Raw genomic sequence first — 20,210 nt, forward strand, 5'->3', positions numbered from 1 at the left:
GCGTCGCCTGGGCAGCAACCGGGGGCCGCCGGCGCTCACCTTTCTGCCGACTTCTTCCAATTCTAATCTTTTTTTATTTTTTGGAACGGACCGGGGTGGGTGGAGCAGAGGTGGAGAGAAATCGGGACTTGGCATTTTCTCCCTTCTCTCTCTCCTAATTTGAGGGAGGCCGCCAGCTCTCCCCTTAAAAAAAAAAAAGAGAGAGAGGTAGAACGCTGCAGGACCCTCGAAGCGAGCACACCCGGACCCCCGGCCGCCGCCGCCACCGCGGCCGCAGGAGCCCAAGATGGCTGGGCGCTGAGGGAGGCAGCCCGGCCCGGCTGGCTCGGCCCGGCCCCGCCGCGGCGGGCTGGCTCCGACCGCAGCCCGGACCCTTCCAGGCCGGAGCAGAGGCCGAGAAGAAAAGAAAGTGGGGGGGTGGGGGGAGGCTGGGGTGGCGAAGGGGGAGGGCCGGGCCAGGGGGAGGGGAGGGACGCGAGCCGAGCCTCCTGTTCATTAGCAGTTGAGAAAAATTCCTTTCTAGTTTGATCAATCCTTGTTTTCCTCGGCAGAGCCGAGGCGCCCGCCCAGCGCGGAGACGGAGAGCGGGGTCTTTCCGCGGCGGGGGCGCCCGGCGCCGGGCCTCGGGGGAGCGCTGAAGTAGCGACGAGGAGGTCAGGCCGGAGCACCTCTGGGGCTTCTCCTCCCTCCCTTTCTGGTTGGGTTTTTTTTTTTTTTTTTTTTTTCCACTTCTCTCCCTCCCCCTTCCGTTTCTATTTGTGAAGGGAGGAGGAAGGCAGAGGCGGGCTGGTGTCTCTGGCCGGGGACTGGAATTTCATCTGAATGACTGCCCCTGCGCGCACACAGCGCCCCGGAGTCGGCCCGCCTGCGCCCAGCAGCCCGCACCCGCAGACGGCCGGCAAGCCCGGGGGCGCCCACGCCACAGCCCCGGGACCGCCGGCTCGCCTAGCCCGCCCGGTCTGGATCTAGCAGCCACCGGCGCGGCAGCACTTGTTTCCCCGGCCCTCGGGTCCTGGACAAGGCAAGGGAGACGCGGCGCCGGCGAGCCGGGAGGGAGCCACCATTGCCGCCGCCGTCGTCGCTAGAGGAAGTGTGCGGTTCCCCCGCTCTGTCCGCCTCGGGGCGTGCCCCAATGTCAGTCGCGGGGCCGAGCGCAGGCCGCGGGCTGTTTCTGCCCTAGCCGCGCAGACGGGTAGGCGGCCTCTTATATGGAATTTGGACTCCGGCGCTCCCCTCCAGGGCTGGTGCCCCGGCTGCGGCCCTGGCGCAGTCCACCACCTCCCGCTAGGCGCTCGGGAGGAGGAGGAGACGCAACCGGCTGCGCGCGCGGTGTGAGGACCGAGGCTCCCTCTGGGGGGCGGGCGCGCGGAAGGCGCTGGTGACTGAGCGACTGTCGGGGCCTCTTGGGGCCGGAGCTCGGGGCTCGGTGGGCCTAGAGCGGTACCAGCCGGACCCCCAGGGCTGGGGAGTTGGGAAGGCCTGCCCGGGCCCCCTGCCCGCAGTCGCCATGGCAGATAATTGGAAGAACTGCTTCGAGGAGGAACTCATCTGTCCCATCTGCCTGCATGTCTTCGTGGAGCCTGTGCAATTGCCGTGCAAACACAACTTCTGCCGGGGATGCATCGGCGAGGCTTGGGCCAAGGACAGCGGCCTGGTGCGCTGTCCGGAGTGCAACCAGGCCTACAACCAAAAGCCGGGCCTGGAGAAGAATCTGAAGCTCACCAACATTGTGGAGAAGTTCAACGCCCTGCACGTGGAGAAGCCGCCCACGGCGTTGCACTGCGTGTTCTGTCGCCGCGGCCCTCCTCTCCCCGCACAGAAGGTCTGCCTGCGCTGCGAGGCGCCCTGCTGCCAGTCCCACGTGCAGACGCACCTGCAGCAGCCCTCTACCGCCCGCGGGCACCTCCTGGTGGAGGCGGACGACGTGCGGGCCTGGAGCTGCCCGCAGCACAACGCCTACCGCCTCTACCACTGCGAGGCCGAGCAGGTGGCCGTGTGCCAGTACTGCTGCTACTACAGCGGTGCGCATCAGGGACACTCGGTGTGCGACGTGGAGATCCGGAGGAATGAGATCCGGGCAAGTACCTTACACACATACTCACACACTCCCTACTCTGTGGGGACCTCCCATCTGCACAGGCTGACTCTTGTGACATCAGGCCAGAAGCCCCCTTCCAAACTCTAGTACTCTGAAAGTTTGGGTTCAAGGTTCTAGGAAGAAGGGTCCCCCATGGCTACTTAATACGTTCTTGCACCTGTGCTCCGAGAGCCCATCTTGTAAGTTATTTATAGAACTGAGGTGTGGGGCTGTCAAGGGTAGAGTTTGGGTGTTGCTTTTCCGTTTTTCACACAGCTCCCTCCCCCAGCCTTGTTTCTGTAGGCCCTAGGGAAGTCACCAAGGCGGTGACCCAGGTTTTGCTTCTCCAGCTGCTGTTTATGTAATGAGTGTCCTGGTGCCGCTGCTGTGGCTGACATGATCCATGATGTTGGCATACCAATGAGGAAGTAAACAAAAGCAGCCATGTTAGTTTCTAGCCCTGCTGGAAACACATTGCGGGGTGGAAGGGAGCTTCCCCGGGGAGAGCAGAACTCCGGGTGTCTATGAGGACAAGGCCTGGACAGCCAGTGGTACCACGGGACAGTGTCTCGACCATTTGGATTATTCCGGGTAGCCCGCTGTCCGTGTGTGAGAACCCCCTCCCTCTGTGCGCCTGTCTGTGTTGCATGCGCCTGCATGAACAAACCTTAAAGTATGTGTCTCGTCTTTCTCATCCTGAGCCCTTTGCTCCCAGCTCAGCCCTCCATCACAGCCCTCCCACATTTGGGGAGGGGAAGTGGAAGACGGAAAAAGAATCCTGTGGGTTTAAGGTTGAGCCGCCTCACAATCTGGTTTCAGGCAGCTGGCTCCCCTGGGCTGCCGGCTGAGTGATTACGGAACCACATCCCCTCCCATTGTATACACCCTGCAGCAGCGGCCAATGTCAAAACCGCCTTCCCCCTTAGGCCTCTGGGCCTGGCTTTGGAGCCGGACTGAGGCAATACTTCCGTCCCCTTCCTCGGAGGGGGGCTCCTCCTAGGTCCCTCCCTGGTCCCCTGGCTTTTCGGAGTTGAGTCATACCAGAAGGAAGGGGGTTGGCCTGAGACTGTCTGAGCCGTTTCTGGAGCCCCAGCTTGGGGCCTGGGGCAGAGGCTGGGCTCTGGGAGGACTGGGAGTGTTTCTGGGTGGGGGCCCCTGGGGGCTAGTCGAGGCCAGCGAGGAGCTTGGGTATGAGGAAGCAGCTAGCAAGGGCCGTTGCAGATGAGGGCCATTTCCTTTGGAGGGACCAGTCTGAATGAGTCACTGTTTAGCAATTAAAAAACGTACACAGACAACTAACAAAAGGCAGGAGGGCTGCCACTGGCTGAGGGCAAAGACAACAAATAAAATTTGCTGTATAATTAGTTTCCAATTCAATGGGCTAGCTCTGGGGTTTTGTGCCAGGACAAGGCCTCTGGTTTCTTAAAGGAAGTGTGTGGGGTAAGGGGGTGGAGAGAGGAGCCATCACGCCCTCCCCCCCCTTCCCCACTAGGGTTAGAAAAGGCAGAAGCCTAGAGAAAGCAGAGGAGCCGGAGGGCAGGCAGAGCTCAGACTTTCCCCAGCATTGGGAAGCTGCTGCTATTAATAAAGATGGAAGGGCTTGGGGGAGGAGGCTGGGAAAAGGCAGAGGCAGGAGAAAGGGGGCTGTCCAGTTCTCAGTCCTGGGATTGGCAGAGGAAAGTGAGAGGAGGGGAAGGGCTAAGACAGGACTGAAAGGAACAGAACAGGGCGCTGAGTGCATGTGTGCTCCCACCCACAGTTGGCTCTTAGCTGTGTCTGAGTGCTGGGGATGTCTTTGATTTGGATGGGGAAGAAAGCATAATGGTACCTAACTCAGTAATAGGAGGGGATCTTTCCATGTATGTCTGTGTTTACTAGTGTCTTTGAGACTGTCTGCCTTGCCCTCAAATGCACCTGTCTCCTGGTTGTGTAGTTGGGGTTGGGGGGGTGGCATGCGCATGCAGTGCACCCTGGGAGTCCCATCAGCAGGTCTCCGGTCCGCAGCTCACAGGAGAGACTGGATGGAAGCAGGCCCTGAACTTTGTCAGCAGCTGTGCCCGTGTGTTTGTGTCTTCATTCTTGTTCCTGGTATGGGCAGGCTCAGAAGTGGTGGGTCACATCAGGGCCAGATGTGCAATTCTGTTTGCTTAGCATCTGTGCCCCCTAGCCTGAGTCTCATCCCCCTCCAGCCCTCAGGATTCTCTCTGCTGCCCAGGGTACTGGAGTTGGAAACCCTTCAATCGCCCAGCACCACTCAGTATGAGTTGTACTTATTGAATATTGGGGAAGGGGGGAGCTTTGGGGAACCTGAATGGAAGAACCCATTTCACTCTCCATCTTATCTGGGCCCTTGGTGGGGGGGGGGGGGGCGGGAAGGACCTTTCCCTGGGCCTCTTTTCTCTTGGGAATCAGTCCCAAAGGACTTCTGCTGGTACTGTGAGTAAAGGCAACAGAATTCTCCTGGATATAAGAGCAGAAGCATGGAGGCCTGACACATGCCTTGAAATGTAGCTCTGCTTCTTGTGCTTCCTCTTCTGTCCTCCTGGGAGAGGGGAGGGGGCAGCTGCTGAAATGCCCTATTGGCTAGAAATAGAAAACCTGATCAACCTCTCCCTGGGGGCCCCAACCCTGAGAGCATGGGCCAGCGGCCTGGAGCAGGGGCCCACTGGGAGAGAGGCGGGGCAAGCAGAGCAGGGGGTCCCAGAGTCAGGCCTGTGAAGTCTATGGTCCCACCGTGCCCTTGGGAGGCCAGTGTGTAGGTCACATTTTCCCGAGGCCTGGATGCCCAGTGCGTGGGCCCCAGAGACCATTCTCTGGGCTGTGTCTAGACTAAATATGTTCTCCCCTGGGGCTATGAGAGGCTAAAAGCCTAAGAATAGGACATTTGGGTGGGCTTGGGCCTGGCAGCCCCAGGTGTTCAAACCCTCTTTCAATCCCCACCCTGGGTTTAGGGTTTTATCTGAGCAACAGGAATTCTGTGAGCTGGGAGCGCCCCTATCAAGACCTCCCTCAGCCTGGAAAGATGACTCAAGCTAAAGCCAAACTCTGTGTGTGAGGGGATATACAGGGGGTGTGAGTGTTTTCAGGTCATAGTTGGTGCTTCTTTGTCATTTGTAGGACCCCAGATCAAGGCTGGAATGGGGAATGGTCTTTGCATTCTTGGAGGTTCAGAGTTCAGATGTTCTTTTCAGAGGAGATCCCACTGCTTCGGCCGGCTTATGGTTTGCAGCTGCTGGGGTGATGTTACCCGCTGCTCACATTGCCCTTGGCTGGAGGGGTCGTATGGAACCCTAGAGGGGATCCCAGGTCTCCACTCCGCGTGTCTGTATCGCATGGACTGTAGGGGTGAGGTTTGCCCCCAGCTACCTCGTCCCCCACCATACTCCTGAGGCAGGGTGGGAGCTGGGGCAGGGAGGCTGCGTGTTTGAGATGCTAGCATTGTGTAGGTGCCACTTCCTTGGCCATCCTGAGCCTGCACAGGAGACTGGTTTTGCCCGCCTCCCTGGGCCCAGGCAGAGGCCCACCCCCACCTCCACCCCAAGATATTGCTGACACAGCCAGGCGCTTCTCATGCACGAATATTGATCCCTCTGCCTCCTGCAACCCTGGGGAGTGGTGTATTCATGTCAGTCTGCAGGTGTGTGTGTGTAGCCGGCCCGTCTGGTTGTGTATCTCACATGTGGTGAATTTTTTGTACCTCAACGTGTGTATCTCTGAGAAGGTACAATGTGGGTGACTGATTGAATTATGTAGTTGTCTATGTGTGTGTGGTGCAGGGTCAGAAAGAGCACGAGTGTGTGTTTGTGAGAGAGCAAGCATGCTGCACACCTGTCAGGCGAAGTTGAGTGTGTGTGTGTGTGTGTGTGTGTGTGTCTGTGTGTGTGACTGTCAGCGTGATGGTGCCAGCGGGACTGCCTGCTCAGGCTGTGGCTGGTGCTTGTAAGTCTTGGGCAACTTTTCTCACCTGGTGGTACAGGAATTAGGGAGGGAAGGGGAAGATGGGATTCACCTTAGGGTGAGCTTGTTGCCTGTGGCAGTATCGGAGGTAGCCGCCTGGGTGGACCCTGCGGTGCTGTATTGGGGCAGTCTGGGTGGGCACAGGGAGAAGATGAGCCGGGCTTGGACCCTGACCCTGGACTGAGCAGGCAGGCCTGGTTGGCCTCATCCCTGGCTCTGGGAAAGCCTCCCTTCCCGGCTGGCCTGGCATTCAAACCCAGACAAAGGGGGGCTTTCTCTCTTGCCTCTTTGTTCTGCTGCCCCAGAGCACTGCTCTCTGCATGGCAAAAGCTAATTTGACTCTGCAGCTGGGAAACCCTCTCTCGGGTCCACTGGGGCTCGCCTCCCAGGTGCTGCGTCTCTCCTTGCCCTGGCACCTGCCCTGGCACTTCTTCTCTCTGGGTCTGTGGTTACCCCAGCCTGGGGGTTCACCAGGTGGCCCAAGGCAGGAGCTGAGGCACAGATAGGGGCATATAGGGTAGGCAGTGCTGCTCTGGGACGAGGGGAGAGTGCTGTGGCCCAGAGAGTGAGAAGGTAATGCATTTCTGGGAGGAGATCTTGAGTGGGGGGGGGGGGGGTTGGTAGCTGGGGAGGAGGTTGAGGGTAGGGTAGCTCTGGAGCAGGGGTTGCAGCCAGAGCTGGAGCTGGCTCGACAGTCGTCTGGGCAGGGGTCTGGCTGGCTGAGCTCCCTTTTCCTGCCCCCCACCCTCCCACCGCAGCCTGCAGGACCCAGCCCTGGCCTTGTCTGAAAACCTCAGGCCTGCCTCTGGCCCAGCTCCTGGGGCCCTGTTCCCTCCTGACCTTGCTTCTCTGCAAGGTTGACTTGTGGGTTTTATTATTATTTATTAACTTTTATACAGCCTAGAGTCCCCACGGCCTCACCCGTCTGCCCAGTCCAGTCTGGCACCAAAAATGCCAGCTGGGCCTGGCCAGTCAGGCTCTAGAGAGACATGAGCCTTTCCCAGGACAGGAATCTGAGGGGCTTACGACTGATTGGCCCCTCTCCAGGCTGGGAGGGGCATCAGAAGGAGCAGCTCAAGGCAGAGTCTAGAACACTGGGTCACAGGAATGAGGAGCGGGATGTTCTGGGGCCTTGGAGAGATGGGAATGGAGTGCCCTCAAGCCTTCTTGCTGCTTTGCCCTCACAGACCCAAGGGGCAGGGGCAGGAGTGAGCAGGTCCTGTCTGGCCCAGGGCCGAGGAGCGGGGCTGGGCCTCCTGTTGCCGCCCCTCCTGCTGGAGGCCTGGTCCATCAGTGCGTCTAGTCCGGACCAAGGGTCCCCGCTTTGCTCTGCTCCCCCTGCTCCTGCACACTTGAGGTGTGTCACAGCCCAGGTGACTTACTGTGGGTTGGGAGCAGGTTATGAAGTCTCCCCCCAGCAGTGAGAGCCCTTGCTCTGACTCAAGGGGGGAAATCTGGTCCTATCTCAGCTCTGGGTTTTTCCCAGGTGGGAAATCGGGCCTTAGCTCTCAGCAACTCCCCGGGGTTTGGGATGAGGAGAGGGTTCCAGCCCTTGCTTCCTCTGCTCCCCATCTTCCAGCTTCTCAGCAAGCTGATGCAGTCATTTGGGGTAACTGAGGTGAGGGGTAATGAAGGGGCAGCACGGGGATATTTCCCTCCGTCCCCCAAGTTTCCTAGTGCCTGAGGAAGGCACTAGTGGTCCTCCCAACCCCCTGCTTCCTCCAGGTGTTGTCTGTGGCAGAGTTAAGATCACCTGGCCCCAGGGAGGGCAGTGCCTGAAAGGGTGAGCTGGCCAGTTCGGCCCCCTCCCCAGTGGCAGAGACAGGAGCCCAAGGGCCTCTGAGCTGGGGCAGGGGACTAGAAAACCCAGCCACACTGGGCTCCTCCCTCAGAGGGCTCCAGGGAGCCAGGAACCAGCACCTGGGACTGCTGAAGCTAAGGCAAGATGCTGCAGGGCCCCGGGGTAGAAGTGCTGTCGGAAAAGGCTCTGAGAAAGGCCTAGAAGAGGGAAGAGGCTGAGTCACCCCACCCCCAACCCAGGACTGGACAGGAGGTGCCTCCCTTGGCTCTGCACTGAGGGGTCAGCCATGGACCCCCTGAAGGGCTTTCAGGGTGTGGGGGAGGGGCCTCCCACTGGTCTGGAGGGTTGGAATAAGAGCAGCCCTGTTCCTATCCCCTGAGGGCAACTGGGCTGGGAACCCACCTGGGCTGCTCTTTCCTGGGCCTCCACCCCAGGTGCACCTCCCATCGGATACTGGTGGTTTTGAGCAGGGAGTCCGTGATGCACAGATTCGGTGGGGTGCATGGGACCTGAGCTTTCAGATATCCGGGGCATTGGCAAGGCAAGGGTGGCCTGGAGTCTGAGATGCGTTGTGGGGTGGAGGGCTGTCCTCCTGAGTGTGGGTATAAGGTCGCCAGCAGGCAGAAATCTGGGGGCCAGCTGTTAGAGGGGAGGTAAAAAGGTATAACGTTCCTGAAAGAGGGTGTCCTGGCCACCTTGCCTTCCCTCTAGGCCTCCCTCAACTGACTGGGGCCTTCTGGAGGTGCAGCCTTCACTGGGCAGGGGGGTGGGAGCAGGTGCATGTGCAGCTGTATAGGACAATGTGCGTGAGGTATTCTCCAGGCGGTGCGTACCATTGTATGCATGTGTCTGGGCAATACTGTGAGGTGCTGGCTGCCCTCTTCACACATCCCTGGGTGGTTTCACAGGCCAGGAGGATCTCCAATTACCTACCTCTATTCCCGCCTCCCACCCAGAGGTGCTTCTCAACAGCTGCAACCCTTGGGTTCCAACAGATCCCTGTGCATGTTGGGCTGGGGTAGGAGCCGGCTGTCAGTATAAGGTGCTGGGCAGAGCGGGGTCTCCTGGGGCTGGTTCTTCGTAGTCCTGCCCTGCGGCACTGAAAGGTCAGGTGGTTGGGGGTGGCTGCCCCAGGCTTCCCCAGCTTAGTTGAGAGCCTCACCACCACCTACTCCACTTCTCGGGGTCCTAGTTCTTGGTTTAGCCACCAACACACAAGGGGGCTACTGAACTCCTCACTGGCCCAGTCTTCCTCACATGTGAAAGGGGGTGGGGGTAAGAAAGGGGTCGGCGACAGCTTGGGAAGCCAGCTGTGTGTGGGTGGGAGTGGGAGTCATGGGGTCAGACCTGAGCGTCAGTCTGAGGCCCATGCAGAGGAAGGAGAAAGAATCATTCCTTGTTGAGTGGACACTCACTGTGAGGTAGGCTCTGTGCAGTTTGCTTTGCAAACCTTATTTTATGTGTAAAACCCATGGGTTTTATAGTAAACATGATATATAGATATATATAGATATATATATACACACACGTATGGCATTTGTGTGGCCCAGCACCCTATAGAAAGAGGGGAAGGGAGAGAGAGAGAGAAACATCAATTTGTTGTTCCGCTTACTTATGCACTCATTGGTTGATTTTTTTGTATGCACCCTGACTGGGAATTGAACCTGCAACCTCGATGTATCAGGACAACACTCTAACCAACTGAGCTACCTGGCCAGGGCACAAAGCCCTATTTTCAAGAGACCTTGAGTTTTGTAGGACAGTCAAACCCTGGTTTGTGAGCTGAGATACAGAATAGTGTATTCTGTAGCTCTTTCTGGGATAATGGCATGTTAGTCACGTGTGACTAGTGGCTACCGTCCTGGACAGCACAGCTATAGAGAGGCTGGACTGTGACAGCCCCACTGCATGACCTGTACAGGCTCTGAGCAGGTTCATGAAAAGTCTCCTAGAGGAGGGAGGGGGCCTTAAGTTGAGCCTTGAAAGATACAAGGAGGGGGAACAGGCACTGTAGGCTGCAGAAAACCCTCAGCAGGGAGCAGGGAGTGCGAATGTGTGCAGAATGTTGGGGACAGGACACCACCAGGTCTTAAAAGTGCCTCCATTACTGTGCTAAAATGTTTGGAAGGAGGGAGTCAGAGTTCCTGAGCAGGGGCAAGACCCTGTTTAAAGGGGTGTGTCTGCTGACGGCCAGTGACAGAATGGAGGGAGCAGCTGGGACGGGCAGGGCTGGGAGCAAGGGGATTGTGGAGATAGGAGATTAGGGGCTGGGATGAGCAGCTTGGTCCAGTACCTTCCAGGAGTCTGGCCTCAGGTTTTAGGACAGCCAGCATCTCCTTTCCACCGGGCTCCAACTTGGGGGCCGAGGGAGCTAGCAAGGACTGCTGAGGCCCAGCTCTCGGCATCAAGAACAAGGGTGTTGGACCCTGCGTCTTAGGGCACTCATCTCTCAGACGGGGCTCCCCAGAGGGAGGCAGCATGACTTGGGTAAGAACAGAGCCTACCGCCAGATCACCGAGGTTTGCATCCCAGTTCTCCCACTTACTAGCTATGTGCTTGGGATGAATTACTTAACCTCTATGGTTTCCTCTTTCCTGAAATGAGGATAATAGTACTTCTCTCATATTGTTGCTGGGATGATCAGATTCATCTGAGGTGGGGGGGGGGGGCGGATGCTTAGAACAGAGGCTGGCCTGACCCTGCCCTCAGAAAGCTCATGGTTTAGACATGTATGAGAAGCTATTCCAGGCTTTTGGTTCCTGAGAACAGGCTGGCCCGACAGCTGTCACCAACCAGTCCCCCAGGATTGCATTAGGGCCAGCAGAGGTTGGATGGCAGAAATTTTAGGTGACCTGGGTCAAAAGATCTAAGGATGAGTCTGTTCCGTAGAGGGAAGGTTGGTACTCACCCACCCTTGGTGAGGGAGGGATAGAGCCACAGCCCCTTCTGATGCCCCTGCCTCCACTGTCCCTGCAGAAGATGCTGATGAAACAGCAGGACCGGCTGGAGGAGCGAGAGCAGGACATTGAGGACCAGCTGTACAAACTTGAGTCAGACAAGCGCCTGGTAGAGGTAGCTAAGCCCAAGTTCGTGGTGTGGGGTGGGGGCGGCTTGGGTGCAGGACCTGGGGCTAGTACCTTCCTTGGGCTAGGATCTGGGCCAGAACCCCTCGGTCAGTCTCTCAGCGGACTGTTAGCGGATGAGCCCCACTGATACCGGGGACACCTGGCACAGAGTCCTGTGCTACCAGCAGGTCACACCCTGCTCTTGGGAAGCCTGGGGGTCTGGGGTCCCAGACTCTGCCATCCAGGGTGCGAGACAGGCGGAAGTGGCAGCCAGAGGTCCTGACGAGCACTCCTGCCCCATGCCTACAGGAGAAGGTGAGCCAGCTGAAGGAAGAAGTGCGGCTGCAGTACGAGAAGCTGCACCAGCTGCTAGACGAGGACCTGGGGCAGACAGTGGAGGTTCTGGACAAGGCCCAGGCCAAGTTCTGCAGTGAGAATGCAGCGCAGGCGCTGCACCTCGGAGAGCGCATGCAAGAGGCCAAGAAGCTGCTGGGCTCCCTGCAGCTGCTCTTCGACAAGACAGAGGATGTCAGCTTCATGAAGGTGGGCTGGGCCCAGGAGCAGCGGGTGGGGCCTGGGGGCATTCCTACATTGGAGTCTGTGATTCTCTGCTCCCCAACCGGTTTCCCTGACCAGTGTACCCACAGGGCTCTGGAGCAACCCTGTTCTTTTCTACCTTGGTGACCTTGGCGACCATGGCAAGTTATCTGTGTTCCCCATGCCTCAGTTTCCTCCCCTTAAAATGGGGTTTACAATACACATCTGCTTATTCTCAGTCCAAATTTTAAAAATCTGTACACAAGGAAAAAAGCCTGGCAACTCATTTAACAGCAAAAATTGACTTGGTGTTGGCAATTTATGGTCTTTATTTATCTTCCTTGGTACAAATATTCAAACATTTTGCTACAGAAACATTGTGTATTGGATTATGGTGCCGACTGGGGGTGATATGTAATATATGCTACAGGCACCATATTTCCCTTCTGAAATCCATGTAATTCCACATTCCAAAACACAGCTGGCCCCAAAGATTTTGAATAGAGGATTGAGTGCCAGCAGAACCTTCCTTCTAGGTTAGCTGCGTGGAGAAAATGATGGGTGTATAAAAAGCACTTGCAGTATTCTGTCGCATAGTAAGTGTTCAATAAATGTCAGCTGTTCTTAAAAACGAAGACACCTCCACCACAAGCTCCCCCACCCCCAGCCACACTGTAGCCAGAATCAGGAGGTCAGCCCTCCCCAGGGAGGTCATCCTGCCCGGGGAGAGGGAAGCGGGACAGATCTTGTCTTCCCTTCTCCCGAGTTGCCTCTTCCACTGACTCAGCCTCTTCTCTCTCCCTAGAACACCAAGTCTGTGAAAATCCTCATGGACAGGTGAGCAGACGGTCACTGGCCCTCAGGGGAGCACCTCCTGGGGAGGGCGGGGAGGGCCAGGCCCACAGGGCGGTGGTGGGGCGGGCTCACCGGTGATCCCTCCTCACAGCAGATGCCCCGTCCACTGCCCCCAGGACCCAGACCTGCACGGGCAGCAGCCTTTCTCCCCCTAAGATCGGCCACCTGAACTCCAAGCTCTTCCTGAACGAGGTGGCCAAGAAGGAGAAGCAGCTTCGGAAGATGCTAGAAGGTGAGGGTGGGGCCCTCAACGGAAGGAGGAGAGCCCTTAGGGCAGGGGCATAAACCAGAGCCTTCCCTGTGAGAGGCAGCGTGGCCTAGTCGGGTGGACTTTTCTTCATGTCCTTGCTTGGCTACTTCTAGCTGTGGGTCTTTGGGCAAGCCTGCCCCTCCCTGAGCCTCAGTTTCTTCAGCTGTGAAACGGGAATAATAATAGTAACTACCAGTAATGAAGCAGTGACACTGACCAAAATGATGCATGATGCAGTGTGCCTGGTCCCGCAGATGAGAAAGGTCCCGGGGGAGAGGAGGCCTGGGTTGTTTCGGATGTGAACTTCAGCGGCTTTTGTCCCAAACTCTCCACAGGCCCCTTCAGCACACCGGTGCCCTTCCTGCAAAGCGTCCCCCTGTACCCTTGTGGCGTGAGCAGCTCTGGGGCGGAGAAGCGCAAGCACTCAATGGCCTTCCCCGAGGCCAGTTTCCTAGAGACGTCGTCGGGCCCTGTGGGCAGCCAGTATGGGGCAGCGGGCACGGCCAGCGGCGAGGGCCAGTCAGGGCAGCCCCTGGGGCCCTGCAGCTCCACGCAGCACTTGGTGGCCCTGCCGGCTGGTGCCCAGCCGGTGCACTCGAGCCCTGTGTTTCCCCCTTCACAGTACCCCAATGGCTCCGCCGCCCAGCAGCCCATGCTCCCCCAGTACGGTGGCCGCAAGATTCTCGTCTGTTCTGTGGACAACTGTTACTGTTCTTCCGTGGCCAACCATGGCGGCCACCAGCCCTACCCCCGCTCCGGCCATTTCCCCTGGACAGTGCCCTCGCAGGAGTACTCACACCCGCTCCCACCCGCACCCTCCGTCCCCCAGTCCCTTCCTGGCCTGGCGGTCAGAGACTGGCTCGACGCCTCCCAGCAGCCTGGCCACCAGGATTTCTACAGGGTGTATGGGCAGCCGTCCACCAAACACTACGTGACGAGCTAACGCCACGCAGGCGGCGGGGCGCTGGGGAATCTTCCCCCCCAGCCCCCAGTGGCTCGGGAATTATGCATCCAGAGACCTGCCCTTCTACCTTCCTGTCCACCCTCCCTTCCTCCTTCATTCCCCCAAGTCTTGTCCTTTTGGATTTTGTTTTGTTTGGCCTTTGTTTTTTTGATTTTTTTTTTTTTTATTATGAATCTCCTGGACACGGAGGTGACATGGGAGCTGACCCGGGCCGGGGCCGCAGGTGGCCCTGGAGTTGGGGAAGCGCGTACCTCAAGGCGCTGAGCTCTCTCTGTCTCTCCTTTTTTCCTTCCACTTCTTCCCACCTCCATGGCTAGGAGGAGCCACAGCTTTCCCTACAGCCTTGGGGGGTGGGCACGCACCCTCCTCACCCCACCCTGGAAGAAAGGGCCAGTGCCCGCTGGCCTGCTTCTGCTCCTGTTTTTCTTTTGGGCAGTTTGATCACTGACTGAGTAAGGAATGACCTGTAGGTTGTGGGGCTTTTGTTTTTTAATTTTTTTTTTTAAACAAAGAATGATTTCTCCTGCTTCCTTCTCACCATCCTCCCAGACGGAGTTCAAAGGCCACTTTTCACGCAGCTTTTGGCGCCTTCAGCCTCAGAGTGGAATCTTACAGGCAGGAACCCCGTGTCCAGGAAAGGGAAAAAGGAACTTTGCCAACGATAGTGACCACAGCAAAAGCAAATAATAATAATATTAATAATAATAAAGAAATAAAAGAAATAATTACACAAAACATAGCACAGCCCTTGTGGAGGTCAGTGGGGGAGGGGGGGCTGCCCTGAGTTGGGTCCTCGCCTGGATTTTGACACAGCAGCTTCCTGTAGTGAGCACTTTGTATGAATCGTGGACTTCTGTTCTCAAGGCGCAGGTATTTATTCTGTAATCTGTCTAGAGCACACACGGAAATCCGACCTAATAAACATAATGGCGCAGTCCCACTCCCTGCCTCGCCTCTTACCCCCAACTCCCTTAGTCCTGGCTGGACTCCTCAGGCATCCGTGTGGAGAGGGCCTTCCAGGAACGGAGGCCCTGCGCTCCTGGCCCGATTCTCTCCCGGGTCTAGCCTGTTCCGGGCCTGTGAGTGTCAACCCATCAGGCACTAACTATATCTACTCTTGGCCTTGGGTTTATTCGGGAAATATTTGCGGAGAGTGTCCCAGGCCCAGCCCTCCGCTTCATGGGCCCCGGCATCTCTGAGGTTCTGTGAACATGCTCTTCGCTAGGTCAGACAAAGGGAGAAATATAAGTCGAAGAGTGCTTCCTTCAGTCCACAAGTACTCATGGAGCACGAGCACTGCATAGAAATAAAGCAAGACCCTGTCTTGGAATTTGGTCTAACTGGGCCCCCGTTGGAAGGGTGGGGTCACAGCTCCATGCTTCCTTTGGTGACTTGGGCTCTGGCGCCTTAGCGTAGAAGATCAGGCAGGAAAGTCTTTGCTCTGGAAGGCATGGGAGCAGGGTTGCAAAGTGAAAGTACATCCTACCTTTATCCCCTTTGGCAGAGCTCAGAGTCTAGCATGTCTTGGGAATTTACTAATCCAAAGGGCCAGTTCCTGGAGCCCCACTTGGTGGGAATCACCGAGAGCCCAGGAATCTGCACTTTTAACTCCCCAGTGATTCTGACACATCCTGGGGTTTCACAAGTCAGCCATGAGGGACTGTCCAGGGTCCTGCTTGTCACAGGGACCCCTGAGATGGAAGGTGGGGATGGGACACCCCAGAAGCCCTCTTGCAGAGGAGCTGACCTCTTTGAAAACATCTCTGGTTTGTTGCCTAACAGTACGTCGGTCTGCTTGTGTTGTACGTAGCTGGTGCCTTTCCATGTAGTAGCTTCTGGAGCAGAATCAGGGCCTGAGAGACCCACCTCAGGAAGCCTAGAGCAAGTCGTAAGTGCAGTGCCAGGGGTCCAAGTCTCACCAACCCCTAGTCACCCCTCTTAGAAGAATAAGGACCGGAACTGGAGAACATGGACAGGCCAGTTGGGCTGGCCAAACCAGGGTTTTGATTCTGTGAAGTTCCTCTCCCCCCTCCCTGTGGGAGTAGGAAACGATTCAGTGGGAGCGGGCAGGGACGGACCCTTTTTCCATTGCTCCCCCGTCCTACTTGGGCAGCAAGCCAGACCCAGGAGCAGGATGACAACAGCTGGCCTGCCCCCTTCTCTTCCTCTGCACCTGTTAAGGGCTGAAGAGAGGGGGCAGATGGCTGGGGCACAGTGCCCCTCCAAACCAGGGGGGGAGGGCGCCTGGGGGCAGGTGCTGGTGGACAGATAGAGATTTAACTCCGCTCACATCTGTTCCTGTTCCACTGTCCCTTTCTCTAGTCAGGAACCCTGGGACATCTTCTGTGCCAAGAGTTGGGAGCCAAGACAGAAAGCTGCCCAATTTCTTTCCCACTTGGCCTAGTTTTGTTTTAGCTGATGGGGGAGGTCCTTTCTCCAGGTACATCAATCAGATCGGGTATGGAAGGAGACTCAGGTGGTGGTGGGATGAGCTTCAAGGACCCCCCACCCACCCCCGCCCTCTGCCCCGCCCCCAGCCCCGAAAGCGTACCCTAGACAATGACACACTCAGGCTGTAGGCAAAGCGGCCAGCTGCCTGGAGTCCGGCCTGGGGGTGCCTGGGCAGCCAGGGAGGCAAGGAGACGCTAACCCCATCCAGCTGTCCCCAGCTACCCAGCTGTCCCTGGCTTTGTAGGAGCAGCTGTCACCCACCTCCCAGAAGGGTCGGGGGTAGAGGAGGCTCCAAAAGAGCTGGAGCTCTCTCGGGACGCAGAGCCCACTGGAGAAGGTGTGGGTGTGCTGTGGGGGACCTTCCACACCCTGCGCTGGTGTGCACACTCAGGCGCCTCTTGCGCCCACAGGCACTCACTCCGCTAACGACTCAGAGACACCGGCTTTCACACCCCAGCGGTGCGCTCCCGGTGCGCTCCCGCCTGCTCCGAGAGGCGATCACTCCTCCCCTTTCCCGGAAGGGCTGGGTGTTGGGACCGTGTCTACCCCACCCCACCGACGGGGAGGGGTGGAGAGGGCGGCGGCTCCTGTGGCCCAGATGTGTGGGGACCCGCGGGGAGGCGACCACCGGGGGGTTTCCTGAGCCCGCCACCCCCGCCGGCCCCAGCCCTTTCATGTCGCTAGCCCTCCCCCGTCCCAGCCCGGAGCCGAGCAGCTGCGCCCCGCTCCCCGCCCCCAGCCTCTCTCCCAGCTGTCTTTGGGGTGGGGCTGGACAGCTGGGGAACAGCTGCAAGGCGGGGGGGCACTCAGGTGCCCCAAGCAACAGCCGGAAACAGTCTCCGTGCCCAGGAGGGGGTGCAGGGGACCAGGGGACGGCAAGGCCCGGGGGCTGGTCGGCTCCTCTGCCCTTTCCCCAGAGCATCTGGCCGGGACAGCTGAAAGCAGGGGAGATCCCAGATCAAAGCCCCCTCCCAGCTTCAAAGGGCACCCTGGGGGCCGCGGCGGCGGCAGCGGGCGGGCAGCCCGCTTCACCCGGAACAGCGAGGACGCTGAGTCAGCGCTCCAGGCCCCTCTCTCTAAGTCGAGACCCCACGTCCTAAGCTCACTTCTGAGTTCACACCCACCCACTCAGCTCCCTTCGTTGTCACCGTGCCCTTTCCTCAGACACCTTCATTTTCTCCCATCCGAGGGTGGGGAAGAACCATCGAGCACTTTCAGGACCAGACCTAGCTCCCTGGGGGATTCCCTACCCCACCTCTTCAGCTGGTAAATTCCCCCAGGCGTGGGGGGCGTCCAGGTCCTGTTCTTCCTCACCCAGCTCTAGGCCTGCAGAGAAAGGGAGGGGGATGCTGCTCGCACTGGGCTTCCGGGTAAAGAGAAGTGGAAGGTGATTCTGGGGTACCCACGGACAGACCCCACCGAATTTTAGCCTCACTTCTACAGTGAGGGTCTCCATGCATGACTTTGGAAAACTTACTTGGAGGTGCTTAGAAAGAGTGGTCTGTCCAACTGAGGATCCTGGTCCTGGTTCTAGAACCCTCTAAGTCCTCTTTCTGTGAGTTAAAGGGGCAAGGAGTAGAATCAGGGACACTGCTAGATTGCCCCTTCTCTACTCCGTGCAAAAGTGCTGAGGCAAGGACCTGGGCTTCGGGGCTAAGATCCCAGAAACTTCACTGGAGTTGGAGGGGAATGGGAACCAGATCAGAGTGCGGAGCAGAGGCAGTTAGAGGTGGCAGGCTCACGGGGAGAGGTCTGAGACCTGGACCAGCAGGGGGCTGGCCCTGGGAACAGAGGTTCTTCCTTCAGCTTCTCTTTCTCCCAACGCTGCACTCTTCCCACCTGCACCCCAAAGGCTTACCACAGTCTTCCTGGTGTGTGGGACTCACACTCCTGAGCGAGGGAAGCCTCCATACGCCCAGCCCAGGGCTTCTCCCCTGCAATCCCCTGTCCCTGACATTTATGACGCAGGGACTTGGCAGTGGACTTAACCCCGAGTTCTGCACCGGGAATCTGAAATGTTTCCTCCACGGGCAACCAGTGTTTTTAAACTGCTTTGTGGCTCATTCCTCTCAACTGGAGCAAGCTGGGATATTTCTTACTCCTTGCACTAGATCTTTAATAATTGGATATTTCTTGAAAGAGAGTCCATCTGCTCAGTCTACAGGTTATTTTTCATTATTTACATTCAGGCAAAGAGAAGGCGACATGGGAGGTGGTGTGTGGTATAATTTTCAACAGCTTGTAGGCTGGAGGGGTTCGTGGCGGCACAGGCAACATCTCAAAACTGCAGAAGTGAGATATATGAAGGAGCAGGCTTCCAAGAACTGTGTATTAAGGGTAGTCTGGACTCCTGGCCTACCTGGAAAAAAAATGGCAGTGAGTCATTTGACATATGGTGTCCTGGCTGCCTGGTGTTGTCATCAAACACTTTCCATATCGCAGGGCACCAGGAGGGAGGGAGAGAGCATGGATGCAAATGGGCAGCTCAAGGCCTAACAGACAGGACTCCCCGAATGCCATTCCCACCAGCTGCAGCTCCCCAGGCTCCACCCATCCAAACCCTGTGGGAAGTGTCAGTCCTCTAGCTGCCCATGTGGTTCCAGGCCCCAGTGGCTCCTCTGACTGCTCTGCGCGATTGTCTAGGTAGACTCAGAGTCTGCCTCCTCTGTGCACCTGGTCCACACTCCCCAGAGTGAGGAGTAACGAGATGGCTCATGTAAAGTTCCAGGTCCGGGGCTGGCAAGGCTCGCTGTTGGGCACCGACAGCCAACACAGTGTTTATGTTCTTTGACGCCACCACGCTCCTGTGCAGTCAAAGCTCTTACTTGGTATTTTAACTAACTGGTTATGTGCTGTACAGCTTACATGTCCAACTAGCCTGTGTTTCCCTGCAGGCCGTGAAATGTTAGTCATCTTTCATTTTCAGAGCTTAGCACGGTGCCTGCTTCATTCATTCGCTCAGTCATTCATTCAACACATAGTTATTGAGGTCCTCCTAACTCCAGGCACTGTTCCAAAGTTGGGGATACTTTGGTGAATAAAACAGACAAGCTCCCTGCCTTCTTGGAGCTGATAATTTAATGAAGAATCGACAGATGACGAACAATAAATCAGTAAAAGTGAGTTGGTGATAAAGCCCGTGCAGGACTGTAAAGCAAGGCGAGGGGGTAGGGCACGAGGGTAGGAGAGGGGGTGTGGCAGTTTTTGTCCAGGGAGGTGGTCAGGGAAGGTGACGTTGAGTAAGAGACTTCAGAGTGTGTGCAGGCAAGACGAGGCTCTCTGACGCAAGGGTTGTTCCAGGAAGAGGGTGCACGTGTGGCCCCAGGCAGATAGATGATGCTTGTTTCAGGAACAGCAGGAGGGTGAGTGTGGCTGGAAAAGGTGAGTGAGGGGCAGGCAGTGAGTGATGAGGGCAGGAAGGCGTGAGGGAACCGGACCAGGACACAAGACATGGTGTTTTGCCTTTTCTCAAGAGATAGTTGATGAATGAATGAGTCAATGAATGAATGACCAAGGAATGAATGAATGCCAAATGCCTATGCTGTCAGGGCTCTGGGTATTTCATAGTGAGCTAGAGGATATCAGGCTGTCTTCCTGGGGAGACAGGACTTGAATTGCAGCCTGACAAAGGGGTGAGAAAAGCACAAAAGAAGAGGGAGACACCCCAGGGAGGAGGTGGCTATGAGCACAGGTAGGAAAATAGGATTGGGGGGGTTGGGAACAATGACAGCTCATCTGAAGTGCAGGGCACTTGTGAGCCCATGATTGACAGGTCTATCAAAAAGGTTTGGGGTCGGATCAGAGGGGCCTTGAATGAAGGGATAAACAGTTTGGCCTTGAGTGCCCAATAGCAGCAGGGCCTCTGAAGGCATCTGAGTGGGAGAACTGTGTTCAGAACAAAGGGGGCATGCAGCCAGGCAAGGGCAGGGAGGAGGGACAAGGTGGCCAGCTAGGTGGCAGCAGCAGGTCCAAGTGAGGGGGGTGGTAGGGGTGCAGGAGTGCAGGGGACAGGGGGCAAGGACCAGGAGGGACTGTGGCAGGTCCTGCTGCGCAGGCCAAGGCATGGAAGCCCAGATCCGTTCTCCTTCCCTGCCAGCCACCGAGGGCCCCGGAGTCAGCAGAAAACTCCGGCTCTGGGGAGGAGGCGGCTCAGAGCCAGAAGCTGCTGAGGGAGCACTGGCAGCAAGATGCCATTGTACGTCCGCAATCAAGATGCTTCAGAGGAAATCAAAAGCACCAACTGGGGAAATGAA

The 20,210-nt window shown here is 57.4% G+C and overlaps 1 protein-coding gene across 1 annotated transcript; it reads left to right on the forward strand.

Annotated features, from left to right (window-relative positions):
* Positions 1-438: 438 nt before the first annotated feature.
* On the forward strand, positions 439-14,446 carry TRIM8 (tripartite motif containing 8). The gene is made up of 6 exons (XM_028511371.2): positions 439-2,077; positions 10,812-10,907; positions 11,210-11,443; positions 12,243-12,274; positions 12,409-12,524; positions 12,878-14,446. Exons 1-6 carry the CDS (start codon positions 1,508-1,510, stop codon positions 13,483-13,485), a joined length of 1,656 nt encoding a protein of 551 aa, XP_028367172.1. The 5' UTR covers positions 439-1,507; the 3' UTR covers positions 13,486-14,446.
* Positions 14,447-20,210: the final 5,764 nt, after the last annotated feature.

The sequence above is a fragment of the Phyllostomus discolor genome, chromosome 5 (assembly GCF_004126475.2).
Source record: "Phyllostomus discolor isolate MPI-MPIP mPhyDis1 chromosome 5, mPhyDis1.pri.v3, whole genome shotgun sequence".
NCBI classification, from domain to species: domain Eukaryota; kingdom Metazoa; phylum Chordata; class Mammalia; order Chiroptera; family Phyllostomidae; genus Phyllostomus; species Phyllostomus discolor.